The 17,815-nt window shown below is 36.9% G+C and overlaps 1 protein-coding gene across 7 annotated transcripts in view; it reads right to left on the reverse strand.

Moving 5' to 3' along the window:
• Positions 1–17,815, reverse strand: part of DENND4A (DENN domain containing 4A) — a 49,422-nt gene that overhangs the window by 18,286 nt on the left and 13,321 nt on the right. For all 7 annotated transcript variants that reach the window (XM_085588992.1, XM_085588991.1, XM_077785945.2 and 4 more), the window contains 13 exons: positions 17,296–17,628; positions 16,470–16,719; positions 15,387–15,456; positions 13,682–13,851; positions 12,771–13,009; positions 10,767–10,833; positions 7,688–7,746; positions 6,911–7,055; positions 6,180–6,355; positions 5,611–5,711; positions 3,869–4,087; positions 3,476–3,621; positions 299–432 (listed from right to left, as the gene is read on the reverse strand). In XM_085588992.1, the coding sequence (XP_085445118.1) occupies positions 299–432; positions 3,476–3,621; positions 3,869–4,087; positions 5,611–5,711; positions 6,180–6,355; positions 6,911–7,055; positions 7,688–7,746; positions 10,767–10,833; positions 12,771–13,009; positions 13,682–13,851; positions 15,387–15,456; positions 16,470–16,719; positions 17,296–17,603 (2,084 nt within the window). In that variant the 5' untranslated portion in view covers positions 17,604–17,628. The remainder of the gene's footprint in view (positions 1–298; positions 433–3,475; positions 3,622–3,868; positions 4,088–5,610; positions 5,712–6,179; positions 6,356–6,910; positions 7,056–7,687; positions 7,747–10,766; positions 10,834–12,770; positions 13,010–13,681; positions 13,852–15,386; positions 15,457–16,469; positions 16,720–17,295; positions 17,629–17,815) is intronic.

The raw sequence follows: 17,815 nt of genomic DNA on the forward strand, positions 1-17,815 counted from the left end.
GGACAACAGACTGGGTCCACTAATTTCAACTTTAGGCAAAAAAGGTGCCAACAGCCAGCACAATGTAATATGGTCACCACCAGCTTTATTAAGTATTATTGTTTCTGTGTGTCCACACACAAAATTAAAACTTCAAAAGAACTGGCACAACAGCCATTTCACACACAACTTTTTCTTGAGCAACATAAAGGGACAAGAAAAATCTGTACTTCTTGACTCTCACAAGGACCTAGAAATTAAACTCTACAAGGGCAGCTGTTAGGATTTTGGCTAGCATCCTGCTGTGTCCTTAGGCTACCTGTATTGTAGAGGGTGCTCTTCCCCATTTGGCAGATGAGGGATCTCAGGGGGTGTTATGAAAACTGTGTGCTCACTCTTGTAGGAGTCATCCAGCTCTATAAGTCGTGTTTCCCCAGTTTTGTCCATATCTACCTGGAAGAGGAAGTTAAAAGAAAAAGAAGTTACCAAGGGCATCGTATTTTCTGCTGTTAACAACTGTATGATTAACAGGACAGAGTCTGCATTAGCTTCAAAGAACAGCACTTTAAATGAAAGGACACTTGCAAAGTTATAATGGCAATAGTAAGTGTTGCATTGGCTTTGTGAACTTCACCCCAGCCCAATAATGAGTGTTTAATGGTATAGTCTGAATTGCCTCTTTTCAGGTAAATATTTTAAGGACTATGTAGACATTAATCCTTCTGAGCACAACCATTTCTAGAACTATGTTTGCAACTGAAGCAGTAACTTGAAATTTATTTTAAAATATAAAAGAAAGATATCTTCCCCTCTTTTAACCACTAAAAACAATTCCAAGCTTTATCAAATTGTCTGATGCATACAGAAAGTACTACTAGCACCATCCAGAACTGCAATCACCTACACAGCACTTTGTTTTGATAGTCTGAAAAGACTGTAGAAATACACATGTACTGCAAGAGAATGGAATATAAATGTGTGACCATCCTGAAGTTAAAGAGAGAAAGGCACAGCTTTGTTTTTCTAATTTAAATTACTCTAAATGGTTTAAATGGCAATCAAATGACAGCCAAATGGTAGAATACTTCAAAGAAATGAATAAGCAACCTGTGGAACCCAAGAATGCATGTTTTTTATGCCTTAAGAATTTGGCAACAGAGAGTTAATGTATAAAAAGAAGCACATTCCACAGTTCTCTCCCCTCCAGTGAGGTGCAAATATATCAAGTAGTTTCAGTAAAATTCTTGAATATTTGAAGTTTGATAAACATACAAAGAGGTGTCCTTAATTACACATTTTGCTGCATGAGACAGATGGAAAGCATTAGCAAATTGAACCAGCCAAGTAGCAAGAACATATGGCTCCTGAGAAGCAGCAGTAAACGAAACCTTACTTGCAATTTAAATACTTCTAAGGATGTAAAAATCCCACAGCTACAAGTTTTACCAGTGATATAATAAAGCCAGTAGCTTAAATGTGTGTTGAATTAAGGTAATTTTTGAATTCCTGGAAAAATGAAAACTTGTGAGACAATTACACTGTATCTTTCAGTTGACAAAATGGGTAATCAATTACAATCTGCTGCTGCTGTCTAGGACCAAATAACATAGGAGAGATTACTCTTCATTTTAAACTATTCTTACTAATTATTTAAGGCAGGACTTAGTTGATATTTTATAGATAACTCATTTCACAGTACATAAAATTTGTCTCAAGCCAGTAGTCTGTAACTACCCAGAAGAAAGCACTGTCTCACCCTTCAACTCATGACATCACTCTTACCCAAAATCCTGTCAGGTACTGATTCACCTAATCAAAGATTAAATTTAAATACTGGCTTTACTGGAACAATTAAATTCTGATATCTGGTCTTGGCTACAGCTCTAGTTGGTACAGCAGTCCTTGGTATACTTTCATATTTTGACTCTGGGTGTTAGTGGTAAGAACAGTATCAGAAATTAGGAGAAATCAGGGAGGAGAAGCAGGAAAGATGTGGCAAATATATCACTGTTCAAAGAAATCCTACATGGGAACCTGCTCCCTCAGTCAGTGAATATCCAGTTTCACAAGCAATTCTAAAGCCATAGCAAATCCTAAAATCATTGCAATGCCAGTGCTTCAGTTTCCCCACCATTATCCCTGGCACAGAAGCAGCTGTCCCATTAATAAACCTGAATAAAATCCTCATTGCCAGTAATGGAAGTCAGAGAAGTGTATGTGCATTCTGGAAAATTTGCTCTCACCAAACTGTCATGAGCATTTTTAAAGTGGAAAGAAGCTGGCCAGGGCATCAAGTAGCAAAATACCTGGCACTAGGACAGACAAGTCTCTGTTTCAGCTGTACAAATGGCTACTTAACCTTTTCTAAAGGTGAAAGCTCCAACAGCTCCACAGATTATGTGCAGTCTCACAGTGACATCAGCAACCTAGATGACTTTTTTGAAAGAGATGTCTGAGTTCCCAGACAAGATAACTTTAGTTTGGGGCATTAACTTCAGCACCCTCATAAACTCTTCTATAAAATGAAATACATCAGATAGAATTTGACACTTACACAGTCATTGCATTCTGAATAAACATCCTTTTTAACATCAGCCAGAGAATTAAACTGCAGCGTAGAGGAAACCCAGTGCTGCTCAGCAGTTCAGTCACTGGAGTCTATTTCTGTCTAGGAGAGCTCCTGTTTCATGCACAAATTGGCACATGACAAAGCAAGCACTACATGTTGAAGGGTTTCTAACAGATATATGGGATTGACTCAACATTAGAGAAACATTTGTAAATAATTCCATTTACAGGCCATGAATACCTGCAAGTCATGCTACAGAAATGGGAAGCTATTACTGCTAAAATATTGACACTAGCAAAAGCTATAAAGAGCATTAAATATAATTATACCATGCTTTTATATTTCTCTCAAACTTCACTGTTTTCAGACTTCTTTTCAAAATAGCTCCTTTTAGCTCTGCTGCACTTCCATGGAAAAAACAGTCATAAACAGGAACTCTAAATAGCAGTTATCAGTCTTCAGTATTGATTCCCATGGAACAAACAGCAGGTGACCTACTTTCCAGGAAATCCTAAACAACTACACCCTGCTTAAACAGCAGTGACCCAGAACAGAGTGGTACAGGTAGCCAATAAGAGGACAATGATGTGTGGAACTTCTTATAATATCCATAGAAATAGGGTTGTAAGATTCTGGGTTTCAGTTCAGCCCTCCTTCTTGTACTTCTTACAACAGACCAGTATTTCAGAAGTTTACATAGCAGTGAAAATTAGCACCTCTAATTTTTTCTCATGGTATTATATTTACATTCAAGAATTTGAAGCAAAAAGTAGAATGAAGTCCAACAAAAAAGGAAAACTAAAGGTTACAGTGATGAGAAAATAGGAAAATAAAAGCAAAAACAAACTTGCATTTCACATACATGCTGGTAGATAAGGTGGACAACAGCAGAAGCTAAACATTGTATGCACAGTAAGACCTGCTTACTTTATCCACACAGTCATCAAAGAAGGCAAGGCTGGCATCCTTGTCACTGACAAAAGAACATTCCTCAATGAAGCGAATGAACATCTGGGTTTTGGTCATCAGGGTGTAGAACTTCTGATGGGAACGGTCTCTGCTCTTCAGGAACCCTGCAAAGTGCAGTCAGCAGCACTGTCAGAATGCCCACAAGGGAAAAGCCCCCACCAGAACTCAGTGTTGCTTCTACTTATAGGCAAAAAAGATTCCTGCAATCTCTGCCACTACTGTTCAATTTTGTCTAAACTTGTATTTCTCCCATCATTTGCAACATTAACGCGCAAATGTTTATATTCTGTAGATAAAAGACAATACAAAATAATAAATCAATACACACAAAACAAGTTTATAACTTTTTACCTTGTAGTTCAAAGAGAGAACTTGCATCTGTGGCTGTTTCAGAGGGTGCCTCTGTTATTGGCCTGAGGTAAGACCTGTAACCTTTTAGGATTGAAGCCATGAAACAGAGAAATGCTTCCTGGATCTCCAAATCTAACAGATGCAATTTCTTCCCAGAATTAAAATCATAATCATTCATTGCCAATTCCATTAATGCATCTTCTCTTGGTCGCTGTTGCACTGTGAACAAAACAACGTAATAGTGTTTTACTTTTTTCCCCATCAATACTGGCCAAAAATATTCTCTTTAACTTACTAGATTCAGTGATTACTGAACTCCATTACATTTGAAATAGGTTAAAATATACCCAAATTCACTCAGGACATGAGACAGTGGATTCAGCTTGACCTTCTGTACCTCATATATCTGTGGAAAACACCAAAAGCAGGATGCACTGGCCTGGTCAGCACAGCTACAGTAACAGAGAACCAGTGTGGACAGAGCCTTAAAAAGCCCTCAAAGAAAGCTGTTTGTAAAACCATGTGAAAATTTAGACAGGAGCTGATTAAAGCAGCATATTTTCAGGACAAACACGTGGATGGGTATTTTTTTTAATTGTGCCTTTCATGTCAAAAAGCAGCCAATGCACATTAAATACTGACATACACATAAAATCACCACTTAGAGGCAAAGTGGAGCCATTAAAACACAACGCTGCAGAATGCTGCTACAGACAAAATGTGTAGCAAAACCTGTATTCTTTAATTAAGTAGGTGTAGCAACATTTTAAAGTCATCAGAACTCTGAGACTTCACTGCTACACACAGTTTGGTAACAGTCTAATAATGTCTCAAGTAAGTGAAAGGATGGTTTTGTCACTGTCTTTCCACATCATATAATTACAGCCAACCATACTTTGATATAATTTTTAAGCAACCTACTCTGTAATAAGATTTAAGTTCACTACCAGTCTATTTTTACGTACAGAACATAAGGTTTAGTCTTTAAAATGTCTAAAAAATTCTGAAGCATCAGATAATTTTCATCACCCATCAGCTATACACTTCTTTGTGCAGTACATCCCAATAAACTTCTGTTTCTGTATGTTCTAATCAGAACACAAATTCTTGTGACCTCAATAGCCAGGAATGTAAACAGCCTTTAAAAAAAGTGCTTTGTTTTCAAGAATTTCACTAAACCCACCTCCAAACATTTTTATCATAACAAGGTTCAATATATCTTGCTCTGCAATATTTGAGGATTCTATCAACAACTAATTTTTACTTAGAGATATCCTGTAATTGTGCCTTACATTTAAACCCCTAATGATTAAAAACCACTTATTATTTCCATCTTCAATTTTTAGGTGAAGTACTATTAGCTTGACTGTCAAAATTATTCTCATTTCAATTGCCAGGACATCAGCAAAATTTGAGGATAAAGAAAAAAAAAAAAAGGTCTTTATTAGGTCCTGGCCTACACTTTGCTTTGCTTTCCTGTTCCTTTCTCATAGAAACTCTGCTTTTTTTTGTATGAGGCTAACATTAATAGGAAGAGATATATCTGTATGTGAAGTCTCCTCTGTCCCAGAAGTTCCCAAATAGTTTCTAATCTCTGGATTTAGAGCCAAGATTTTCCCATTCTGTAAAAATAAACGTTTAATGGAACTGATAACTTTGGAACATATTTAATTAGCTACATTTATCTGGTTTTGTGGCACACTGTGCCCACTCTAAAGCTTACGATGTACTTTCCCACTCACATTCTGCCAGTTGCTGATACAAAGTATTCAAAGTGTTCATCAGGTTTTTACAAGGTTTCTTTGGTAAAATCTTCCATGCAATAGCTTTCTTGTCTCCAGTTCTAGAAAGGAAAAAAAAAAAAAAAAGCATTCACTGGAATGTGTTCAGAGGTTGTTCCATCACACCAGAGAAGGAGGTTTCACTCCATTAAAGCTGGACTGAGAAGGACTGCAAACCAACTAACAAAGTCAAATTTGATTTACTGTGTGGAGATCTGATGAGAGCCATCCAACCAATGCCCCATATTTCAGGGTGATGATTACGCTGCCACACTCTTCAGCACTGAAATCAATCCAGTTACAACTCACCAGAGATGGATTAATGGTATTAAGCACCTGTTATTGCACCAGCAACCACCACTCATACCATGTTCTGAGCTCTAATTACTTCAACTGGCATGGACAAAAGGAAAAAAAAATTGAAAGAAAAACTAAAATACCCCTGCAAGTTTTGCCAAAAAGCCAGTTTTTGCTTTTGAAAAGAGGCAGAAAAAAATTTAACAGAAGAAAAAATGTTGATGAAAACTTACTGAGAAATTGTGTTGGTATCCAGGTCAACACAGCTGACATCAGGTGGGGGGTCATAGAGATCAAAGTATCTGGAATCAATTCCCACTATGAACGGGCACGGGGCACTCAGCACATCTGCCAGTGCCAGGGGACAGAGAGGAATATATGGGCAAGGCCAATGGAAGGGAAATATCATCTTGGAAAACATGCAGAGACAAAACCACAGGTTAAACATGTGCAATACAGCCTATGCAAGAATAAACCACAGTTTGCTAACTTTAAAATTATTTAACATGGCAGATTGCTATTACTGAGACTCTAGATGTAGATGATTAATTAAAAACTGCACTTCTGAATTTCTCTAAAATTCAATTTGTAGGAAAAAACTCTTCAGAATCACAGATTGCACACAGCAGAGGCAGCAAATAATGCTTAGTGATGACAGGCAGGGAAAATCATTCATTTAAAATTCCATAGGAATAGATACAGTGCTAGTTGGGAAAATCAGAAATTCTTATTTAATGCACTGTGATGATCAAACACATATTTACAATATTTACACAAAGAATCAACAATTTATCTTCTCTCTCCACAGGATATCATTACAACAGTGATTTTTCTTTCTAGTGATCTTTAATTCTTATTTTTAAGTAACCTTTAAGTTTAACAGCACTAATACTAAATCCAGATTTTATCTCAGAAGCATTCTTTCTGTCCTTTTACAGGTGTATTACTAAAAGCTGGTACTTACAGAGACCAATGCCTCTGTCACACTCGTGAGGACAGAAGGTCGCAATGAGTGGATGAGGATTTTATGTTCTGTCACAGCAAACACCAACAGAGTTACTGCATTTTCAGGTCCTAAATTCTGAAGTAGTGTAGAAAACTTGCCACCACTGTTAAAGGACAAAAACACCAGTGAGTTACAAGGGACAGTAAACAAAAGAAATGTTTGATAATAAAATAAATGGAAATCTGCAAATCTTTATTTTAGAGAAGATTACTTGGTACAATACTTGGCACATTTCACTGTCCAGTGAGGGACGGTTATTTCCCAACAGTAACCATGATTCCTTGAGACTTGACTCAGTCTAAACTGTTTTCAGGACACAGGAATGACAATTTTTCTTACTGAGAAGCAATTTACAGGAGACAACATGTGTTTCTTTAATCAGTCTCCTGCACTGAGATATGGAAGTCAAGACAGTAATAGAACTCCTTCAACTCCCTTCCAAAACAAAACTGAACTATCTTGGGAGCCCAGGGATGAACTCCTAGAAAGGGGATCTAATAATATATATTCTTCCTCAAGAACCACCAAAATTATTTTAACCCCCCCCAACACATTAATAATTGTGTATCCTTGTCAGGGTGCAGGTCTAATCACATGAATAAACTTCAGATCCACCAGCTTCCAAAGGCACCAGACAAGGTAAGTTAATTCATACAACTGCAACTCAAAATAGCAAATCTTTTCCATAACACAAATCAGAATACATCTCACAATTAACAAGATACTGCTACTTGCCTCAGTGGGAGTGGTGATGACACAGGCTGGCTAAGAATCAAGTTATCGTGTGGAGATAGCTGAGAAAAGATTTTAAAATACATTATTTTTATTCTGAACTTTAGAAATACTTATCAGAAATTATGCAACGATAACAAAGAACACTTAAAAATAATGGAAATTAAGCTGACTCTTGTATACCCCAGTTATGTATCTGTCTAAGAAGTGTTGCAATGTTATGCATCAGGAACTTTTACTAAAACTGGGCAAAGCATGATCTTTCTTTCTTGGCCAGAACTGAATACACTGCATATTCATAAAGAATACTAGCTAATGCTGCAAAAATTTGAATATATTAACTGCTGAAAAATGAAGCCTTCTGTACTTTAAGGGCTATGAATAACCATATTTCATACACAGCTTTCAGGAATTCTTTCTGGATTTAGGGGTAAAGAGAGGGATAAAAATTCATAAAGGGGAGAGATGGCAAGTCATAATGTAAACCTATATTTTCTTCTGAAGACATATGAGAATTAGGCTCTTGGCTGGTAGAAACTGCTTACCTCTGATAGAATCTTTAAAATGTGCATTAGCTGAAGATGCAGGAAGATCCTACTAAATCACATTTCTTTCTTATGGTGACATGGCATCAAGCAAGTCATTCACATGTTCAGCATGAATAGGAAGACTCGGGTAAGTACAAGAATAGCAAGAGACAATCACTTTATCAAAGCCCAGCTGATGTTTTCAGCCGTGGTAAATCCAGGGTAACAAGATACCAGCTGGCTTAATCCTCCTGCATTTTCTGTTGTTTAAAAGCAGTAATAACTCAGCCACAGCAATTTGCACAACTGAGCTGCAAGTCCAGACCATTTTTAGTAACATTTCAGGTTTGAGTGTGTTTCACCTTAGGCTCACTGCAGGTGACCAGGTAATAGAAGCCAGAAGACAAGACTGATGACTTAGAAGCACACAGTCACCTAATGCTGTGCCTGGAGAGCCACCAAATACAGGGAATTAAGGAGAGTCTGCAATGCTGTTTCACTGCACGTCTCACATCCCACTTCCCTGACAAATGTGAATGGCCACACCACAGGCTGGATTTGTCAAGTAAGTCACCTTGGGAGCACCAGCACCATTAGCTTGTTCAGTGGAAGAATTCAGAAGACTCATTTTTCCAGCCTGAGGCAAACCTTCATAAACCACTCTGAAAGGAAGCATCAGTCTGACATCCTCTGACTTCTGTGCTTTAGCAAAAGCACATAAACACAATTAAGCATCTATTCAAGGGGCACATCTCCCTCAGGCAGAAGGGGCACTTATTATCCCCCTTCCCCAGAGGGAGAAACATTACTCCACATGTTCTTGAAGTCTGCAGGTTGTGATACATTAGCACAGCAACCTCTGTGCAATGAGGGGATGCAGGACACAGTCCAGCAGATCTCAGGTCAGAAGGAAAGATCCTAGGCCAGAAGGAGCCCATCAACGCTGGCAGCTGGAAGCTGGCAAATGGGAATATTCCATAATGTTTTACTAATGGCTATAATTTCTTTGAGACTTGGAAGTTTAATTGCTTAGCAAAAGACTACCACATTTTCCATTAACAGGCGTCAGAGAGAAATGGAATCCTGAAAGCTTGCCATTTCCCACACTAATTTTGAGGAAAAGTCTAAGGTACAATCACCTGTGATTTTATTCACTGCAGTTTCAAACATAACTTAAGTCCCTGGAAGCAGCTGGAAGGAAGAATTTATTCACAGATCTCAATTACCACTGCCTACTGTAAAAGCAGTGTTTTCTCCATCTGTTCTATCAGCTCCTAAAGCTGTACTAATTTAATGCACATAACATTTTGAAAATAAGGTATAACTGACATAATTTTCACATCACTTATATCTAGATCTCCAGACTTTGTTCCAGGATATAAACCAATATATACTTTGACAAGATTCCCTAAAACTTCCCACAAAAAAAATTAAAAGCTTTTCTCTAAACTCAGCTATGATCTCTGTAAATAGGTGTTTAGTGTTTCCTAGCACAAATATTTTACTGCATATGAATTTAAAAAAACAAACCTAAAACAAGAAGTGGATTTTGAATTGAACTTTAAAGTCATAAGAAAAGGGACAGAAGTGCCTGATACAGTTTCAGCATAAGTGTTCTCTAATCCCTTTTCAGTAGCAGTAATAAACATCACTCCTTTAGAATACACTGAAGAGGATCTTCAATATTCAGTACATGCTATAAAGACATAACCCAGGATTGTATTTGCTCTGAAAGACTTCACTACCATATGGGTGACACAATTAAGGCTCAGAACTGCACAGGGCTCTCCACATGTTATACAAGTAATAACAGAATAGCATCATTTTGTAACTATTGAATCAAAACCAAAATTGGTAGAATACTATGACTGCAACAGAGCTCTCTTTTCTCTCCAATAAAAATTTTAACACCTCTCTACCTATTTTGCTTCTTCAGGAGGAAATAAAAAGATTTGATAACACTTCCGAAGTCCTCGAGACCGGGTTTTTTTCTTTCCTACCAACAGTGACAGGGTTGAAATTTCAAAGAGCAGGTAACAATTGCTGTAATTATTTCACTCCCACACAGCCCTGCAGGGAGGACAGAGCAAGGGCCAGGTTTGATAAAGGGGCTGTTATTGGGTGTGGCTCTTGCAGCTCTCACTGAGAGCACAAAGCCCTTTGGGAAGAGGGGCAATCATGGATGTACATTTCACATCTGGTTTTAGTTTTATTTATTTTACACTCAGCCTTCATACAGTAGTAAGAAGAAAGCAGGTCTAAAGTTATTGCAAAAGTCAGACCAGATGCTGACTTGGAGTAGTTTTTCATTTATTTCCATATAATTTGAATAAAATTTAAAGTTCTAAGCTCATTAAACAGCTTCTTGTAATAACTCACTGAAGTCATTAACTGAACTGGAAACAGAAGTTTTACAGATTTCTCACATTATGTGTATGAATTTAGGAAAAAGAAATCCTGAACGAAAATAATCTGGGCACAAAAATTACATTTCCCATTTATTAACCTGCTTTATCTTTACCTTAGACACAGTCATTAAAGAAAATGACACTTACCTGAACTAGAATTCTTGGCCTCTGAGGGGATGGAAAAGGTACTTTATGCATGAAATGGGAAATGTGTCTACAGGAAAAGAAAAATACTGGTTTAGTAGAAATTCACCTTAAACTACTTCACCTCAAGACAAAATTTTTGACAATAAGAGAAATTATTATATAAAAATGGCACATACTTACTCAGGAAACAGAGAAAAAAAATCCCAGCACTTAAACCCTATTGGGATATTCTGACCTTGAAAACCTATTTTCTACTGATCACAAGAAAATGGGAGGGCAGATTCTCTTTCAGAATACAAACACTGTTTGTGAGATTGACAAAATACAAAGAGGACTTTTTTAAATCTGTAAAGTAGAAATATTGATATTTGAACATCCCGGTCCCATTTTAAAATATTGCTTCTGACAGTGGTTGATACAGCACTAAACCTCAGCACTAGAACTGGTTACTTGCAAAAAAATATTAATGGCTGAATATCAAGGAAAATCATTAAGCTCATCTATTTTCTTCAGTTCTAAATACAAAATGTAATATAAAATTGCAGATGAAAAAGCTTTAAAGCTTTGTCACATACTACAAATAGAGAAAAATGTTTTTATAATGTGATAAATTTCTCAGTTTCATGAATTTATTAAACTTAGACAAGTTCTAGAAGTGTAATTCTATGCAATAGACACTTCTACATTAAAAGAAGCTACATGGGGTAAAATCTCATGAGAAATGGATATTCCACCCTAAATTTCACCTTACAGCACATATTTTACCAGGATTTCTACAAATGTTACCAGTATTATGAGACAGGCAGCTACATTTGGAAGAAATTCAGACAAACCCAGGAATAATTGATTTGGGTTTTATTTTATTACCAGTGTATGAAGATGCTGGCCCAAGTCTGGAACATGTCACACAACAAGGGAAAGCTGCTCTTTGCAGCAGCTGAGCTGACTGACAGTGTTCAGGCACAGACAAACCATCAGCATTAAAACAGCCAAAGGAAGGAGGGTGGATACTACATTAAAATCCTATATTTAAATTATCCACAGTAAACCGACCAGTTTAAAAATCAGAGAAATTAGAATAAATCCATAAAATCCAAATTGACAAAACACTTCTCATATCTACTTATCTTATTAATTCCCAAAAGTTAAAACACCAAACCCCTAAGCTTAAAAACAAAACAAATACATATATACATATGTATGTATGTATGTATATATATATATATATGTATGTATGTATGTACGTACGTATGTTTTTATCATTGGAAGTTTACACTATCAGAATTTTCAAACAAGTTCAGTGATGGGAACAGTATTAATGAAGGGGATAAGCAATCACAAGAAATACTTAATCCACATAGTCAAAGTCTTCTGAAAGCTAATATTTAAGCTGAAGCAGAAAAAAACTCCTGTGTAACAAAATAGAAAAGTAAACAGTGTACTTGAAATCTGCTGCATTAAAAGACTACATTATCCTAGAAATGTTACATGGTATTACATATCAATTACAAGTATTGACCATTTCGTTGTATAAGGATTTCCTCTGCATTTTATAATGTGAAATCCTTTATGTGAAAAAAAAATTAAGTTTATTTATCATAAATAGAAAATAATTACTAGTGTAAAATATTCAATCTGCTTTATCATCTCTCATTACACTACAAATAGGCATTTGAAAAAATTCAAATCTACTCATTTAATTCTCCTAACTTGATGTGTGCAAGATTAAGAAAGGATTTATACTCTTGCTTTTTCTAATCACTATGGCTAAAGGGTGCAAAGCTAATTAAAACAGCTTTCAGAGACCTTTGCAGGCACTTAAATCACAAATAAAAATCCAGACTTTTTCAGAAAGTAGGTAAAGAGACGTTAATTAAAGAAGAAAAGTGCAGCCATTATATTTAATGTTTGATGAGTAAAGCAAAAAGGATATTGCAGCAAATTTAGAACAAAAAAAACCACCCTCTTATCAAATTACAGTTATGAATTTTGGAAATTACTTACTTCTCAATGGGGAGGACATGTGGCCCAGAAATGGAGTAACGATACAGAAAGGTAAGAAACTTCTTGAAAGCATCAAAGAAAGGCCAGTGAGAGAGCAGACAGATGCATTTATTTGTCTGCACTGTTCTGCACGTGTCTTTTCCCTCGACAGCAGCTGCTAATCCCAGCTGAGATTTTTGTTTCTCTGTGAGGTTTTCTTCAGGATACAGCTCATAAAACTGAATAGCAGCACCGTATACCTGCAAACACAGTGTGGGTGTGAAGTCAGTAATCCTGCCTTGACCTTCAAAGCAGTCTAAGAAACCCCAAACACACAGAAAATCAACTCTGTATTACTGTTTGAAAAGATACATTAATGCAAAAGATGGTGATCTTTTGAAGCAATCCATTCTGGAATATTCTTATGGCTGTGAAAATCCAGACTGTCTATTATTTAATTAAAATACTTAATATCATATGAGAAAGAGTAATTTACAAAACAATTTATTTGAGAGAAACATAATGATTATAAAGAGTACAACTGCAGTCAACTGCTCCTCCAATTGCCTTTAAAGCTATTTTAGGAATCCTTTATACACAACTATATCCCCTGACATCAATTTACTTTTTAGAACAAGTATGTACATGCAAGATCGTTCTCATGCTTGCAATAAAAACAGCATTACTTGCATGTATATGCAGTCCAATTTTATAGCTCTCCAGTTTCACAGGCTAACAGGAAAGCAGAGGAGCTCAGGTTTATGATCAACTGAAACTACTGCAAGTCACTTTTCAAAGCAGTCTTGGAATCAAGCCCAAGAGAATAGGTTCAACCTCATCTATGAAAACATTCATTATCACCATCCTGAACAGATAAACAACTGAGTTTTTTCAATTAAATGAATAACTTTCTTTTCAAGATTTCAAAATACCTTTTCTGCAGAAGCTCCAGTTAGTACAAATGTAGAAAAAACTGGGAGAGGGTATTTACTGTTAGATGGCCAACATTCAATCGTTGCACCCATAGGGAGACAAAAAAGAGGCACAGATTCTGGTAATGGGAATGATTCATAATCTTCTTCGGGATATCTGCATATTAAACCTATAAATAGAATGAGCAGAGAAGCAGTTACAGAAAAGCCAGCAGAAACAGGTTTATAATAGCTCATTCCATGAAATAATTGCCAGAAAATTCAGATATGAGCATACAGTAACTTCAGAAGATGAGTGAAGATGTAAATAGGCACAGAGAATAGCTGGAAGGGGCAGATGCTCCCATGACCTAAGGAGAATCACCTGACTAAAGCTTTACACTGAAATCCTACTTTCCATTCTAGAAACTATTCATAACTGATCTATCTTTTCCTGTTTTCAGGCTGTGTGCATCTCATCTGTTATTATATAATAGTTCACATTCATCATGAGTATGAGCAAAGATTTAAAATCTAGTTTAAAAAAGGTAATGTGAATACTTGAGAAATAAGACTGATGTTTTCAACTATGGCACCAATTAATTCTGGCCAACAAACATTCCCTGAAAAATACGTTTGCTAGATAGTTTTTTAATATCAAAAGAATCAATTTGATTATGCTGATCCACCTCAGCTGAGGACTCGGCTCTTGTACTGCAAAGGCCAATGTGTTTAGATTTATTTTGAACACAGATGTGAAGCAGAGGCTTTGAGCACACAGGTCCTCAGTTACATGGGAGGCTGCAGCAATCCATCCTGTCTGACTGCCAGCCCAGGGGACTCCACACTGAGAACAGATTCCACATGAAAGGATTTAGGATTTCTCTCTGTTAGCATAATCACTATGCACTTTTCTAACAGAAATGGGAATATTAATAACCAATAAAAACTTGTAACCAAAAAAGGCAGTGAATCTCTTCGCGCCAAGAATCAAAATTTTGTGCAAGCTATTGCCAGATGTGGGGCCTTTAAAATTTTTTGTTTACAAACATAATGTCCACCCTTTAGTGCATCCTGAACTCCTGTTTACAGAGAGCAACCTCAAGAAGGGATGTAAGTGGATTAAAGCTTAAGTGTGAATCATGCTCATGACTTATATGCCAAACAAAATCAGGGTTTAAAAAAAAAACCAACAACAAATGCAAAGCCAACACGTTTCATCAGTCATAGCAAATCTAATTCTGTCTTATAAATAAAACAATAAAATAAAGATGATACATGATCCAAAAATACTTAAAGAACTCAGTGCCAATGATGCTCGAGGCAGTGTGGAAGTCTGCAGGATTCTTCAAAATGTTTCTTAAAGAAAGTTATCATGAAAATGCATCAAATAATTTCTGTGGTATTTTCATCTGCATATACACACATGTCCTTAAGAGACAGTTACCAGTAACGCAAACAGAGATGGGAGACACCCAGGTTTGTAGAAGCCTATCAAAACACAGCTGGGATTCCAAATTAAACACAGATTTTAAAACAGCATGGGCATGATACCCAGTTCTAAGGCCTCTTTTCTGACATGATTTAAAAAGAATTCTTTAGGGAGATTCCTTTTTGAATAATGGCTAGATACTGTCAATCCTTTAGTACAAAATGTATTAACATTACAAATGAGCCTGGACATTCTGAATTGAAGATTAAAAAAAGATACAAAGTAGTTACATACCAGCTTTATATGATATGGTGTTGGTTTTTGCCACAGACTTTTTATAACATAAATAGACAGCTGAGCCCCACTGTAAAATAAAAGTTATTGGATTAAGTGATGAAGTATAACAAATGGACATAACAGAATATAACTAATATTTATTATTACAAGTATTTAAATTCTCAATTTCCGGACATGAGAATAAAAAACAAGGAAAGCCATGGAACAGAAAAGGGCAGCACCCATAAGGGGAACACAGAACTTCTATGCAAGGGAGAAAGGTGCAACAACTTCCATAAGACAGCACTCCCATAACCCAGTCAATATGGGAACTATCAGAACTGAAAAATCCATTGACCAATGCCTACAGGCATTTAAAAACAAGCACAATTCAATTCCCATGATCTTTTTTACATGATCCTACTTGCAGAGAAGTCAGCATCCTGCTCAGCACACTGACTTCTGAGGACCCTGCAAGAGCCAGCACATGGGGCTGCAGATTTAACCAGGAAACACCTAAATATTCAGTTCTGCAAATCAAAGTTGTGTGAAACCTGAGTATTTTAGCAGGTCAGGCTTTGGAAGCATATTAAACATTTAAATGTGCTTACAGTCAACACATTTAAATGTGCTTACAGTCCAACATCACTCACATACAACTATATTTAAATAAGAAGTTTGTGAAAATACTGAGGAGAAAAACATTTATAAAATCGCATTGTAGGTAAAGGGAGGAGCTGGAAAATAAAACAGAAGCTGGTTGCTAGATATGGAATTCACACCACAACAGTAAAAAGTGTCAGAAACAGCCACATCTGTAAAACCTCCAGTTACACACACGTACTCAACAGGTTCTAAACAACCAGTCCAAAGATGCTGAAGTCAGCATTAAAAAAAACCCAAACATTTGCTCTAAGGCTTTCAGAAAGACTTTGTTTCAAGTAGGAATAAAGGAATGCAATCCTCCAACTCTTCCAATATTTGATTTATCTTTGGAGACCTCTTATGAAGATTTTTCACCAAATACTCCAAGGGCTGCCAAAAGTACTCCACAAAGGTCAGTGAGTATCAAGCATTCAAAGCCCAGCTTTTGAATCTTACCATGCTATTGTTCAGGTTCTTGTCCACCTTGCAGAAGGTGTGTGGAGGAGTCTCTCCTTTGCTGGGGATGATGATGCAGATGTCTGTGACAGCCAGGGTGTTCTGGGTCATGTTCTCGGAGGCCCTGCGGTAGGTGATGTACACCCGCTGGGACGAGGCGCTGCCGCTGATGTTGGCCGGCCGCCCATACGGCGTGCTCTGAATGATTTCACAGCCTTGCTTGACTCTTTCTTTCCCATCATATAAAACCCTAGTTAGAAGAGGAAGGAAAAAAGTCAGGAGGCACATTTTAAAAACACCGAGTTTTAATCACAGCTCTTGTCTCATTGCTGAAAAAAAACGTTTTTACTGACAAGTTCAGGTCACATTATCTCCAACTGTATTCTAACAGAAAAGCTCCATGATGTAACTATACTGGTTTTCCTTGTATATAATTGCTTTTAAGCATTTTGTTTACTGCGAAATAGTGATATTTTCAGTCTTAGTAAAGACTCATTGTCTGATCCTAAGAATGTCATATAACTTATCTCCTTCCAATCTGTGTTATATAGGTTAAGCATCTTATCCCAATCCAAACATATACATTAAAAATTATAAATGGCTTTGAAAACTCCAAAACGGAAAGGATTAAACTTGTCATTCAAATCCACTCAGCGTGCATTTTCCCTTCCATACTGGGTTCAGTATGCTCAAGTCAACAAGTGACTTCCTGTTTAGAGTTTTGCCTTGTATTTAAAAAATATGGCATTTCTGCAAACCTCCCTTATCTGCTCCTTAGTTAAATAAAATGGTGAAAATCACCCTCTGGAACAGGGAAAGCACTCACCCCAAATCAGTAAGTGGAGGCTTATCCCTCCCTCGGCGATAACAAAGGTATATCTGCGGTCCTACAAGGCTGCCGTTATTGAGATCTGCAGACAGGCCCGAGGGAGTGACATCTATGCACTTGTAGCCCTGAGGAACCTCCTCCCCCAGGGATTTATTGAGCACTGTCACGTCTGTGATGGGTTCTTTTGGTCTGGCGATTTTATGGCAGGCATCGTTGAAGTGGATCTCCTCCTCCAGTGGCTTTGAGATATCCGTTAGTCCTGCGACAACAAAGTAATCAGCAACACGGGCCCCTTTGTCTTCCATCTTCCATCACAAGGTGTTACGGCTTCTAAAAAAGAAATACAGGTCAGAAATGATAAAGTTATGGTTATTTTTAAAACCAGAAAATCATAGCTTGCAAATAAAGAAAATGCTTTCTGCTCTCACGTGGAACATTGAGAAATGGGCTAAAAATGTTTTTCCAAGACACCCATATGCGCTGGAATTTTGCTAGAGTAGCTTCAGGAAGTTTACTG

The sequence above is a fragment of the Lonchura striata genome, chromosome 10 (assembly GCF_050655825.1).
Source record: "Lonchura striata isolate lonStrDom1 chromosome 10, ASM5065582v1, whole genome shotgun sequence".
Lineage (NCBI taxonomy): Eukaryota > Metazoa > Chordata > Aves > Passeriformes > Estrildidae > Lonchura > Lonchura striata.